At 59.5% G+C, this 12,847-nt stretch overlaps 1 protein-coding gene across 1 annotated transcript in view; it reads right to left on the reverse strand.

The window, feature by feature from the left end:
• Positions 1 to 2,876: 2,876 nt before the first annotated feature.
• TTC38 (tetratricopeptide repeat domain 38) overlaps positions 2,877 to 12,847 on the reverse strand; it is a 15,466-nt gene continuing 5,495 nt past the window's right edge. The window contains exons 5-12 of the mRNA XM_015594038.2: positions 12,601 to 12,720; positions 10,562 to 10,621; positions 9,997 to 10,035; positions 8,932 to 9,013; positions 7,055 to 7,220; positions 5,865 to 6,024; positions 5,553 to 5,626; positions 2,877 to 3,710 (exon numbers count right to left, since the gene is read on the reverse strand). Of these exons, the coding sequence (XP_015449524.2) occupies positions 3,617 to 3,710; positions 5,553 to 5,626; positions 5,865 to 6,024; positions 7,055 to 7,220; positions 8,932 to 9,013; positions 9,997 to 10,035; positions 10,562 to 10,621; positions 12,601 to 12,720 (795 nt within the window). The 3' untranslated portion in view covers positions 2,877 to 3,616. The remainder of the gene's footprint in view (positions 3,711 to 5,552; positions 5,627 to 5,864; positions 6,025 to 7,054; positions 7,221 to 8,931; positions 9,014 to 9,996; positions 10,036 to 10,561; positions 10,622 to 12,600; positions 12,721 to 12,847) is intronic.

The following is a 12,847-nucleotide window of genomic DNA, read 5'->3' on the forward strand; positions in this document are numbered from 1 at the left end:
GGGTTGCGCACCCGAGGTCCGCCCGGTGCCTGCGGTCGCGCAGCGCGGGGCGGGGCTTTCTTAATGCACGCGCCTTGTGTACCTGCCGGGCTGGCGCCTGGACAGCTACGTGTGGCCAGGGTCCCTGGTTCTAACCCCAGCTCTTCAGCTGTCAATGAAGAAAATTAAATTCCTACCTTAGGGTTTGGATGTTAAGACGAAACGAAACAGTGGCATCTACCTACACTTAAAGCATTACGTGTCAGTTTGTAACACAGTACGAAGACCTGAGAAGCGCACAGGTGGCACTCGGTAACCAGACACGCCGAGTTTTGCCACTGGACCAGGATAACCTGTTTGGCGGCAGAGGACAGTGATGAGGGCCTGAGCATGGTCAGAGGGTGGCTTTGTAGTCTCCTTGGGAGCTGGATTGGCTCTGAGGACGAGGTGGGGGAGATTGCAGGGGTGTGCCTTGGGGCAGGGCCGGGTGGCCAGGTGGTGGAGTCTGCATGCGCGAGTGCTCCAACAGGAGACCCCTGATCTGAGCGACAGGGAGAACTGACGAGTGGATGGCTCAATCAGCGGCAGCTTAGGCTGCCCTCACTTGAGCCTTCGACTGTGAACCAGGTATAAATAATACCCAACTCAGGGGCCTGAGGATCAAATGAGGGGCTCCACCCAGGACACAGTGTCATGAAGCTGTTGCTCTAATTAATAGGGACCGAAGGATGGAGGAGTGAGCAGAAGAAGGAGCCTGGGGATGACCTGCAGGGTCTGCTCCATGAGGACAACTCGAGGGAGAGCACCGTTTTCCAGGATGACGATGAGCCGTCTATTTGTGCAGGTTGTGTGGAGAACTGTCCCGGGGGCAGCCATCCTGGCCCCAGGACCTCCACCAAGAAGCCTTCCAGGCTGATGGGCTCCTATGTCCCTGGTTTCACACCATCCACAGCCATCACCCCATGTTGCCATGGTCCTTCTGTACTGATTCCAGGTCCAGCTCCCTACGAGACTGTGAGTGCCTAGAGGGCAGGGCAGGGGTCTCAGCCATCACTGTCCTCCAGCCGCACCCAGCCCAACACTGGGCACCAGGCAGGAGCTGAGTGAGAATTGGGTAAGGTGGCAGCGGGTGTCTAGCGGCATGGAAGGAGCCCAGCTTGCACTCTGCATCTCTTTGGATTTGTCCTGCCATCTCCTACACCTCTTCTATCTGGGGGCTCCCTCTGCAGCCTCAGCCTCCCTCTTTACTCCCCACGTGGCTCCAACGTGCTGGGTCCCCCAGCCCTATTTCCCACCTGAGTCTCTGATCACAGCTCCTTTCAGAGTCCCATCATCTTTTGCTCAGGATCCAGCTTAAGTGGGGAAGAGAGATGGTGCCAGACAGACCCAGGTGCAAAACCCAGCTGCAGGTATTGGTCAAGAGCCTTTGGGTGCAAGTAACAGAAAACCAGTTTCAAACTGGCTTTAGAAAGAGGAGAATGTGTAGGCTTCAGGAACAGGGAAGTCCAGGAGTGGCCCTGGCTTCAGGCCCGGATAAAGAGAGGGACTTGATGGACAGTGCTGGGTTGGGCCATCTCCCAGTCTCCTCTCCAGGGTCCTGCTCACCATCAGACAGGCTGCTTTGTCCTGGACACCAGCCGGGAGAAGCTCCAGGCCTCCCTGCACCTTCCAGGACTTCTTGAAGATAGCTGTTTTGTTACTGTCATGCTCAATTCACAATCTCAAGGCCCAGGCTTGCCTCACCCATGACCACGGGGCAACTGTGGCAGGAGCCCAAAGGGTCCGGCTCGGGGGCTCTTGGCCCAGGTGTCAGATACCCCACAGCCTTGCTCGGGGTGAGGTTCCCCAACACCCACTCCCAATGCTCCTCTTCCTGTATCATGCCAGCATATAGTAGGTGCTCAGTAAACGACACCAGTTAATAACTTGCTGCTGACTCAACTCTATCTCCACTCCATCCATCTCTTGGTCACCTCTTCTCATCGGCCTGTCCATGGTAGGTTCATTTTTTCCTTTCCCCAGTAGGATTCTGCTTCGTTTGTTTATGCATTCGTTCATGGGTTCATTCACCAATGTCCACTGCCAGGAACTCAGTGCAGGTCATGTGCTGGTTGATGCTGGGACACAGATGCTGCCCCTGACTTGAGGAGGTTACAGCTGGGGAGAAAGGTACAATAACAAGGGCAGGTGCCCTCACCACCCTGCAGTGGGGGAGTGGAGGGCTTTTTGGAGGGACCAAGCTGTATCTTGCTTGGAACGGGAGAGGTGAGGGCAGACCAGATGTGAGCAGGCTCATCAGGGAAACTGGCAGAAGTGGACAGCTCAGGATGGGAGGGCAAGCTCCCCCTTGGGATATGTCCCTAGGTCCTGGATAGAGATGGCACCTCTCTCGAAATCCTAATGCGATTACCCATTTTCTTGACTCACTGCCCCAACCCCCCGCAAGTTCAAGAAGCCTGTCTCCCTAGGACCCAGCCCAGGCCTGGCACATGGGAGATGCTCAAAGGGGCCTGTCCAGCAAGAGTTAGTCAAAGGAACCGATTACCTAATTAATTTTAATCTCAGTCATTTGCTAATAGATCTGGAGGCCTCCGCTGCTGCCCAGGAGGCTCGCCTCTCTGTCCTGGTGAGTCCGTACCCAACTTCAGGACACACCAAAGACACCCAAGAAATAGCTGTGGGCTGGGATCCCCTCACGCAGCACAGCTGGCCCGGCACATTAAGCCCAGACCTGTGGCTTGCTCAGGAGGGACATGAGGCCAGGTTGACGACAGGGAGCAGAAGCCGGGCCAGCGCTTACAAAACTGGCTCAGATCTTGTTGAAGTCACACCCCAGAAAGAGCACCAGCTCAGAGCACTGCATCCGTGCGATTAAAGTCACAGCAGACAAAGGAAACCACGTGCCAAGGCCCCTTTATGATGTGGTTTAGAATAAAGAGAAAATAAGCCCAAATCAGTGCCACAAATGGCCCCCAGGAAGCCCGCAGACTTCTCTCCAGAGACAGCAGGAGGGCGCCCATGGGCTTGTGCTTCTGTGAGGAGGGCACGGGTGCTGCAGCTGGGGTTGAGGCCACAGGCTGAGTGATGGGGTCCCCTCTCCCAAGAAGAAAAGGGGCCTAAGGTGAGTCTCAGCAGGGCCTCTCTTCACTGTGACCCTGGTAAGTTCCCTGTCCCCCACTGGCACCCGACCCCAAAGCGGATGACAGAGCCTGTCTAGAACAGGATGCAGAAGACAACTAGAGGCTTCCTTTCAAGGGTGGCCTGGAGTTGGGGTTGGGTGCGCCTAGGGGCTGTGAGGACCCCTCCCCAAGCTGAGCCGCCCCACCCCTGCTTCCAACCCTGGAAGGACCGGAAGGTGTAAGCGTGCCCTGGGAACATACGATCTGCAAGGCCAGGGGTAACAGTAGCACCCACATGGCTTCTGACCACTTAAAACTGCACCTTGGCTCTTAACAAGAAGATTCTGAATCACGTTCACAATTGATTTGTGTCCCCTCTTTTTGGTTGCTGTGTTTTCTGCTTAAAGCTGCAGCCTATCCTTAAGGAGCCTAACAGGCTTGTTTCCTAAGCTTGCAAAGCTGGGGGGCAGCTGGTCCAACGGCCGGGAGGCGTCAGGCTGGGGGACGGCAGGCTGGGCTCACTGCAGGAGGTGGACGGCAGCTGCCTTTCTGATGAGCCGCTCAGTCAGGGGCGAGTTGGGCTTCAAGGCATCACGCTCCATCAGAAGGCTCCTGCAGAAACGGAAACAGGATCCATGGTGGAACCTCCTAGAAGGATGTCGGGGCCCGATGGTTCCTCGGTCCCAAGGCAGCACACAGGCGGCTGGGGAGAGCAAGATGTTCACCTTCCCAGGTTGCTGGAGAGGGGACAGGATAGACACAGGCCCAGAGGTAGGATGCCTAGCCTTGGCGGGGGACCAGAGAGAAGGTGGTGTGCTGGGCAGGGGCAGGTGTGAGGATGAGGAAGCGTGGACTCTCAGAGCCCAGCAGCTCCACACAGGTGCAAGAGCAGAACGGGACATCCTGTGTTTGGACAGCATTTTTCCATTGTCCCCGTGACACATCCAGTGACTCGAATTCTAGGGTGAGCACATCTCCGTGGCCTTGTCTGCCTCAGGAACTTAGGGACAGGAGGGTAGAACACAGCTGTGGGGCGGGTTGGCGGAGTCACACCTGAGGCTGCTCCGGGACTGGAGCTGAGCTGAGCTGATGGCTCCATAGGTACATGATGACGATGACAGGGGGACCCTTGGAGAGGACACACTAGTCGCTCTGACGGCAACAGGCTCCCCCTCCATGGTCAGCATTTGCTCCAGGCCGCCGTGGGACCTGTCCGTCCCCAGCACACCCAGGGGCAGACACGCTGCCATGCAGCCCCACCCCTGCGTGGCCGTGGACGGGCGAAAAGCACAGGCATGTGTCCAGGACGCTTCGGGGTTTGGCCAATGGCAGTGCGTCTACACCTTTTCATCAGCGCCATGAACACCTGCATGGCTCAGTCTGGAAATGCTGCCAGGGCGGCTGGGTCTCTCCCACAACCAGCCGCCGAAGCTGGGCTTAGACCCTGGGGTGTTCCCCCTACCTCAGAGTCCAGTCGAGACACCTGTCCCGCCTGCTGAGTGCCCAGCCGCTCCTCCCTCTCCGTCTTCCCCTTGGAGTCCCAGCAGGGCGCAGGGGACTTAGGCAAGGAAGGGCTCATGTCCCCCCTACCCGCCCCCCCCCGGCCCGCAGGAGCACGCAGCTGGTGCAGAAGCCAGCAAAGAATGTGGCCACCCCACATGGAGTGAGCTGGGCGGGGTGTGGGAGCGCCCAGGCCGCTGGCGGTGACCGGGCTTCAGACGGCTTTCTTCTTGGAGCGCCCCCACCCTGACCTCCCCGATGCCCCAGCCATGCCCTCCGGCCCCTTCCACTAGCCAGAACACCCCTGGCCTGGTTAAACTGGCTGGGTTTCAGCCTCCCCTCAATGGTTGCTTCTGTGGGCCACAGCCCCCCGGAACCCTTGTCTGCCCAGCACCCCCCTCACAGCACCCTGGAGCAATGCGCCCGGCTCTCGTGGCACTTTTACATGTGTTCGTGTGAGAAGTGGCTTAGGATCAGTTCCTGCCTATGAGGGGAGCTCCGTGCAGCCAGGGCCTGGGCCTGCCTGCTCACTCCTCCGCCCAACACCAGCACGGTCAGCTTGGAGGATGCGAGCTGAGGCCTGAAGGATCGGCAGGCATCAGCCAGGCGAAGAAGGAGAGGGATAGCCAGGGCAGAGGGCGCGGCACATGCAAAGGCCCAGGGGCCCGAAAAAGCAGGATGTGTTTGGGTAAGCCGCTCGGCATGGCTAGAGTGAGGAGTGGGCCGGGGGTGTGGGCGGCTGGTCCCCTTGGTCAAGTTGAGCAGGCTAACAAGGGAGCGCCCCCATAGCCTTGCATTTTCACAACCTCACAGGTGGGTACCACCTCAGGCCAAGGGAGGAGGGAGCCTCTGGGCACGCCGAAAGCCCACGGGGGGCCTCCGTGTGAGAGAGGCAGCTATCTATGCCCAGAAACTTTCCCACGTCCAGCCTGGGGACGGGAGCGGGGAACTCACCGCGCCACGTTCTTATGGACGCCCGAGGTGCAGTTCAAGGCCGCGTGAATCAGCAACTGATTGAAGACGTCCCTCTGAAAGGCCAGCCGGGCCAGTTAGGCTCCTGCAATGTGGGGTGGGAGACGGGACCTCCCACCACTACTGCAGGCCGGCCTGTCCTCGGGGACAAACTTCCTGGGGGTGTGAAAGGTAAAGACACCCCCACACTGCCGGGACAGTACCTCGGAGAGGCCGGGGCTGCCGGGCGCAGGGGCGCCTGGACCCGTGTCCCAGTGCCCCAGCTGCGGGCGCGGCTCGAGGCCGGAGGCTCACCTGGGCGTTGCTGCCCCCGATCTGGACAATCCGGTAGCGGATGGGCAGGAGCAGCTCGACGGCCCGGTCGGGGTTCCCGTTCTCAACCTCCACCAGGGCCTGGCACAGGGGCAGCCCCACGTCGCGGGCCAGGAGGTGCTGACAGTTCTCCTCTGGGCACCTGCATGTGGAGAAGGTGCCCTCAGTGGCCCGCCCACCTCAGCACACCTGCCTCCCCACCTGGCTCAGGCTGCGGAGGGAAAGGCTGTCGCTTCCTCAGCCCGGTGTCTCTAGCGCCGTGCCCGACGCACAGTAGGAACTTCGATCGAGTGAGTCATCCAGGGAGGAGAGAACAGTTCGGCTGGGTTGAACTCCAGTTTACTAGCGCTGGGCGTGTGAAAGGTAAGGACACCCCCACACTGCCAGGGCAGTACCTCGGAGAGGCCCGGCCTTGGGTTAGTCCCCCTACTTCCAGCCTCAGTTTGCTCCTCCGTAAAGCGGGGAAAACAGTGCTGCCCTCGCAAGGCTGCAGGGAGGATTGCAGGCAATATAGTTAAAGGCCTGGCGCCAGAGCGGGCTCCAACCCTGGCAGTGAGTGGCTGTGGCAGCCCGTGTCTCCCTGGCCTTCAGGTGCCGGCCACTGTGGGTCACAAGCACCGGGGCCCGGAGACAGCAGCCTGCTCCACATCTACCTTAAAAGCAAGAATCAAACACGCAGCGATTCCTGGCTACTTGGGCCAGGGTCTGACATGCTGTCAGCAGCGGTCTCTCTGGTCCCAGGACCCCACCATGGTCCCGTGGGAGGCTGCCCACGTGACACTGAAGCCCTCACGCTCAGCTTGGGGATGGAGAGGCAGGGGGAAACCACAGCATCCTTGCAGGGTATACCCACCCAGGGGGCACACACCTGGAGAGTACACATCTACAGGGACGCACACCTGGAGGGCTCAAGCCTGGAGGACACACACCTAAAAGGTACACACCTGCACAGGGGCACACCTAAAGGGTGCACATCTGGGTGCACCACCCGTGGGGATATGTATCTGGAGGGCCCACACCTGGAGGACATACACCTGGAGGATGCACACCTTGGGATGCACATCTGGGAGCAGCCCTCTGTGGGCATTCCCAAGGCTGTGCTCACCAGCGGGGCACCCATCCCCAGCCTCTCTGGCAGCAGAGGCCTCCAGGGCCCTGGCCCCTCTGCATACTTGCTGGCATCCTGCAGGGTAGTCAGCAGCTCTTGAGTGGTTTGGGGGTCTCCAGCGCCCAGGGATGCCATCAGGAAGTGTGCATCATTGAACAGCAGGACGTGGTCTCGGCTGTGCTTCTGGGTTATCGGCAAGACATCCCGCCACCGGTCCCCCACAGACACTCCTAAGGACGTGGGAAGGAAACCCACAGGTCTGGCATGAGGCTTCTGAGTACATCCTGCACCTGGGCCTCCCTCACCTGTACATCTCGAAGAGGCCCTCACGATCCTGTGACAGGTGGACACTGGGCAGGTGAGCAGGGCTAGCAATCAGTGTCTGGCCTCGTATTGAGCTCTGGGCCCAGTTTATGTTAACTCTGTTTAATTATAAAAGCAACAGATGCATAAGATAGACAGCAAATTTTAAAAACTATCGAAGAGTATTAAGTGGAGTCTCTGGTCCCTTTGAGCAACGCCAAAACCACTTTTGAAATTCCTCCCGTGTTATTGCGGGCACGGCACCCGATACGTAACAGGCGCTCGCTAGAAATCCGCCTACGTAATAAACAGCCTCCTTCCACCTTTGTGCCTAGACTTCTCAACCCCGCTTCTGCCCCACTCTCCGCCACCTCCCAAAGACACTGGCTTCTTCCTACTCCTGCGGGCACCTCCATGACTAGAGATGTTGCCCTTGACCTCCATTTCTCAGCCAGTCAACACTGGACACGGCTCTGTGAGGGAGTAAGAGGCCTTTCTCTTCCCTCCACCTGTCCCCAGCACCCCACTGTAACTCCCAGCCTCCGAGCTGCCCTCCCTCCCGCCCCGCCAGTTCTGGACGGTTTGGGCTAGACAAGGGACATGGGCCTACCACCAGCCCAGGTTTCAGTGTCCCTGCCTTGCCACCTGGATGTCCACGAGCCAACTTAGAGAGCGCAGCATCCTCCTCATGAACCCTCCGGCCTCCTCGTTGATTCCCCCCCGCTTCCTCCCTGATCACCCCATGTCCTCGCTGACCCCCAGGCTCCCTCCTAGACCTCCAGGGCTCCTTAAGGATCTCCTGACTTCCTTGCTGTTCTCCCAGCCTCCTTGCTGACCGCCTGGCCTCCTCGCCACTCCTCCAGCCTCTGGCCGCAGCACCCCTCGGCTCGGCCCCCACTGCCTGGATCTCGGAGGCAGATGGGAGCCTGCCCATCCCTGCTCTAGCAGGCTCCACTGAGACCGGATAAAAGCCGAACCCCTCGCCCTGCCCTTGCCGTGGGCTCCCGGTCCCCACCACCGCTCAGCCTCCTCTGCTCCAGCTGACCACACTGCCTCTACCCTCCGGTCACTGGTCCCCGTAACAGGCTGCTGGCTTCTGTGTCCTGGGGGCTTCGGACAGGCTGCTCTCTGCACGCGACATCATTTTCTATCTCTGCCCAGCAGAACCCTCAGCACCTCCTATGGGTCACTTTTGCCTCTACCAGGAAGCCTGCCAGGAACCCTCTGGAAATTGCTCAACCTGCCCAGGCCTCACCCCCACATCGCTCTGCTGACCCAGAGCCCAGAGTGGGTACAGGTTTGGCTCTGCTGAGACTAAGGGAGATGGCAGAACCACCTGGCACACCTGGCTGAAAGCCCTCTACAACCCCCAGAGCTGTGGGTGCCACCTGTGCCCTGCAGGTGAGGTGGGCGCCTTGGGCACAGAGCCTAGGCCTGCGCACCGAGGGGTGTTGGGAAGTGGAAGAAAGGGCAGTGGCGGCCTGGCCCTCGGGCCTCGGGCCGGCTAGAAGGCGTCTGCAGAGCCGGCACCCAGGTCGTGGCTGCGCAGGCAGCAGGACCCGGAGGGCCTCGCTGACAGCTCCTGCCCAGCCCGTGGCGCCGTCCCCTCATCGTGTGGGAGAGCAAAGATCTGGCCACCTTCCATCTGCAGCCGGTAGAGCATGGAGCAGTTGTCCACCACATCCAGCATGGTGCCGCTGGTCCGCAGCTTGGGGAAGATCTGGAAGACAAGGTCGGTGGGGCCTGAGGGGGCCTATCTGGGCCACGTGTGGCGCCTGCACAGAGCCAGCGCTCCGCAAACAGAAGCTACCACCATCGTCCCCTCCGTCTCGACTGCTGGGACCGTCCCTCTCGCCAAGGCTCAGACCACTCAGGTGTGGACCTGAAGAAAGAGCGTACCTGGGGGAGCATGTGCTGGGCCCCGGCACCTGTCGCTTCCTGCCCCCGGCCTTGGGCCATGCTCCCAGGACACTCGTCTCTCCCATTCGCGGTTCTAGACAGTCAGGTGGTCTACACCCCACGCGCACAGCTCGACCCACTTCAGTTCTTACCTCAAAACCCTGACGACTCAAAAGGATGACTTCGAGGAAACGTTACTGAGTGCTTTTCTCGGGGATTTAGATCCCCACCTTGCAAGCATTTCTGTGACTCCGGGCCTCCATCATTAAGCCTGCACTGGGGTCCCCAGGAGCTTCCCCCCCACTTAAGAGCATATCTACGGGCTGGGGTGGGGCGTGGGGTGTGAGTGTTCAGTGGGCACAGAGTTTTAGTTGGGGAAGATGAAAAGGTTCTGAGATGGGGTAGGATGCACAGCAGCGCGAGCGGACTTAACGCCACAGAACCGTACGCCTAAAAATGGTTAAAACGGTAGGTTTTATGTTCTGTATATTTGACCACAATCAAAAATGTCTGTGGGAAGACCAATGGTCTCCAGAAAACGGCTGGAGGAAAGTCTGGGATTTCAGACTTAGACCTGTCGTTCCATCAACGCCCACGGGATGAATGGGGCCAGCTGAACGTCTTCACCCCAGGCGGGGTTACACCGCCACTTCTGGCACAAATTCACCCCGTGAGGTCTGACGCAGCCGTTCTTGCCCCAGCCGTTGCTTCTGGCTGGGACCACGCGGATGGGCTCACAGATCTGTTGGGGACCGAGAGTCCAACCGTGGCAATGAACTGAACCGAGGGAAAACGCAGACTTACGTGCTCATCGTAAATGGTCAGCGCGGCCTCATATTCGCCCTGGAAAAATGAAGTTCCCGTCATTACTGTCGGGAGACAGTGAGATGCAACGCCGAGGAATGAGCTGGAAATGGGCACGATGAAGCCCCGCCCCCCACCCCACCCCCCAGCACACAGGGGCTGGGCAGCGCCACCGTGCAGGTCCGGGCATGGAGCCGTGGCATTCTGCTCCGGGCACTGCACTTCCGTGAGCAAGGAACAGAAGCAGCTTCTGCTGCTGAGGGCACATGGCACAGTCTGCGGGGTGGGAGCTTAACAGTTCACTCCAGCAGCAGAAACACTGGGTGGACATCCTCCCCACACACTGCACACAACCTGTGAGACCTCTGAGTCCAGACAGTGCAAAATGCCTACGGGAGTTTGAGCCCGAAACGCTCTTTGAAAGCGCGACTGCCACCTCGCACCGAGACGCCGTTTAAACGTGCAAACGCAGAACGTTCTTCCACAGGCTACGAAGCATAGCGAGGGCAGAAAAAGTGTTTCTTGCTCTGGACGTCTTCACAGGATAAGACAGCCGCCTCCTTACCTTTTCAATCAGATATAAAGCCCAGTGCCAATAGTTGTGACATGCAAGCATGTCGGAGTCCTGGAGGAGGAACGACAGGATTAGGGAAGCATCTGCCGGGCACCCGCTCCGAGGCCCGTCCGTGCCCGGCGTTTCCGCGCCACGGATGGGCGGCGAGCACGCGCACAGATGCCCTGAGGAAACGAGGCTGGGGGAGGCGGCAGCTTGTCAGCCCCAGAGCTAGAAAGCGGGGGAAGCAGGGTCCACACAGAGGAGGGTCCTGGGCAACTCAACCCTCCTCCTCCTTCTATGCGCAATGGGGAAAACGAAGAAAACAATCCAGCCCCCCGTTGCTGCGGCCCACTGCATCCGGGTGTCCCAGGGCATCGATAAAGCGGCAGTGAGCCCAGGGCCTGGCACTGGCAAAGCCCACAGAGTAGCGGGAGCAGGGCTGACACCCGGACGGTCACTGCCGATATGCCGCAGGCCCCACCACGAGCGCTAGCCCTTCCTCCTACGAGGCCACCGCAGACGCTGCCTCTCTGCCCGGACGCCACCCCCCATCCGGCTAGAGATGAGGGAACTGAGGCTCAGACGGATCACGACCTCGCCCCAGGGTACAGCCAGGCCCCCAACACCCAGGCCCAGCAAAATCAAAGTCTTGGGGGAGGGATGAGCTGGCAAGTCCTGGCCAGGCCTCCCCCGCCACCCTCAGCTCCACCTGGACAAGCCCCCGGCCTCAGCTGGGAGGATGCGGCCACACTCTGCTCCGCGCCCGGACACTGTGCTCCCACAAGAACTATATCTGCTTGAGGACACCTGAGGCAGGATCCCTTCCCTTGCCCCCTCAGGCTCTCCTATCCCCGGGGCTTGGGGGACCCTCAGGAAGACCTGAGTGGGAACCCCATGGGGCTACAGTTCTGAACGCTATGTCACGCCTGTTTGCCCTCTCTACCTGACACCACTTCTGGAAAAGGCAGAAAGGAGTCCGCCTTCTTGTAAGTTACAGACGCTCCTCGACTGACGAGGGGGTGACGTCCCAGTAAACCCACCATCGGTTGCAAAGACCATAAGTAGAAATGCATTTTATACAGCTAACCTGCCGAACTGCACAGCTTAGCAGGGCTCACCTTCGGCACGCTTGGACACTGCGTCAGCCTGCGGTTGGGCAAAATCATCTAACCCAAGCCTGTTTTATAACAGAGTGTTGACTAACTTGCGTAATGTATTATGCGTCAAAACATCTCCGGATGAACCATCGTAAGTTGGGGACTGCCTGTATTTCTCACTGGCGGGTCCTAGGCCAAGAAGCTGCTGAGGGACACAGGTGACTGCACCAGTCCCCTGCTCCCACCTGATTCCTGGTCTCTCCTCGGTTCACTCAATCACTGAGCACCTGCAGCTCAGTCCAGGCCCTGGAAGAGATCTGCCGTCTCGGCTGGTGGTGTCCTAGGAAACCCACCATGGCACAGAGAAAGGAAGAGCAGCAGACCACAGCTGAACAGGTAACCGGGCTGTGTGCCAGAGGCAAGCCTGGGGCCAAGAGGCGCACAGAGGAGAGAAGGCCACCACAGCTGGGGGTGCCGGGAGCGGGAGCAGTGAAGTCCCAGCATCCTTGCCCCACAAGCGGCCGACTCCACATGCCGGCCCTGGGGACACATCCCTTTGCCATCATCCCCATCGGCCCCGGCTGCACCGCGTGCTCCCTCAACCCACTCCTGGGGTCCCATGCTGAGCCCGGTGGCCCGTGGAGGCAAAAAGGGCAGCTCAGGGCCCTCATGGTTCTCACCCGTGGCCGGCTCTGCTTCCCTGGTAACTGATCCATTTCTTTTACATCAAATGCCTCTGGCTAAGACCAATTCTAGAATCACCTGCAAAACGCTGGCAGGTGTTGGAGGTGTGCAGCATCCAGAGGAAACTACGGCTTGACGGAAGCACCTCCCAGAGCGGGAACGGCCCCAGGACCAAGCTGTACACTGTTATCTGTCCATAAAGATTTGGTTTAACTCGAGGGGATGGACAGAATTTTCCTGGCAGACGACCATCGAGGAGACGCTCACCTTCCAGTGGGTTTCCGAGCGCTGCATGAATTCCAGCCCATGCCTGATCTCAGCTTTCATCTCGTGAACATGGGCGACAGTGTGCACTGCCCACGCGTCCGCCGGGTTAACAGATAAAGCCTAATGGGGAGGGGTGGGAACGAGTCCAGATAATGTGGATCAGTCAGGCTCCACCAAACGCACGCGCTGAGCACGCGTGGGGCTTTCTGGGCTGGTCCGGCGTGGCTCACAAGAATAGCGGCGCCCA

The sequence above is a fragment of the Pteropus alecto genome, unplaced genomic scaffold (assembly GCF_000325575.1).
Source record: "Pteropus alecto unplaced genomic scaffold, ASM32557v1 scaffold118, whole genome shotgun sequence".
NCBI classification, from domain to species: Eukaryota; Metazoa; Chordata; class Mammalia; order Chiroptera; family Pteropodidae; genus Pteropus; species Pteropus alecto.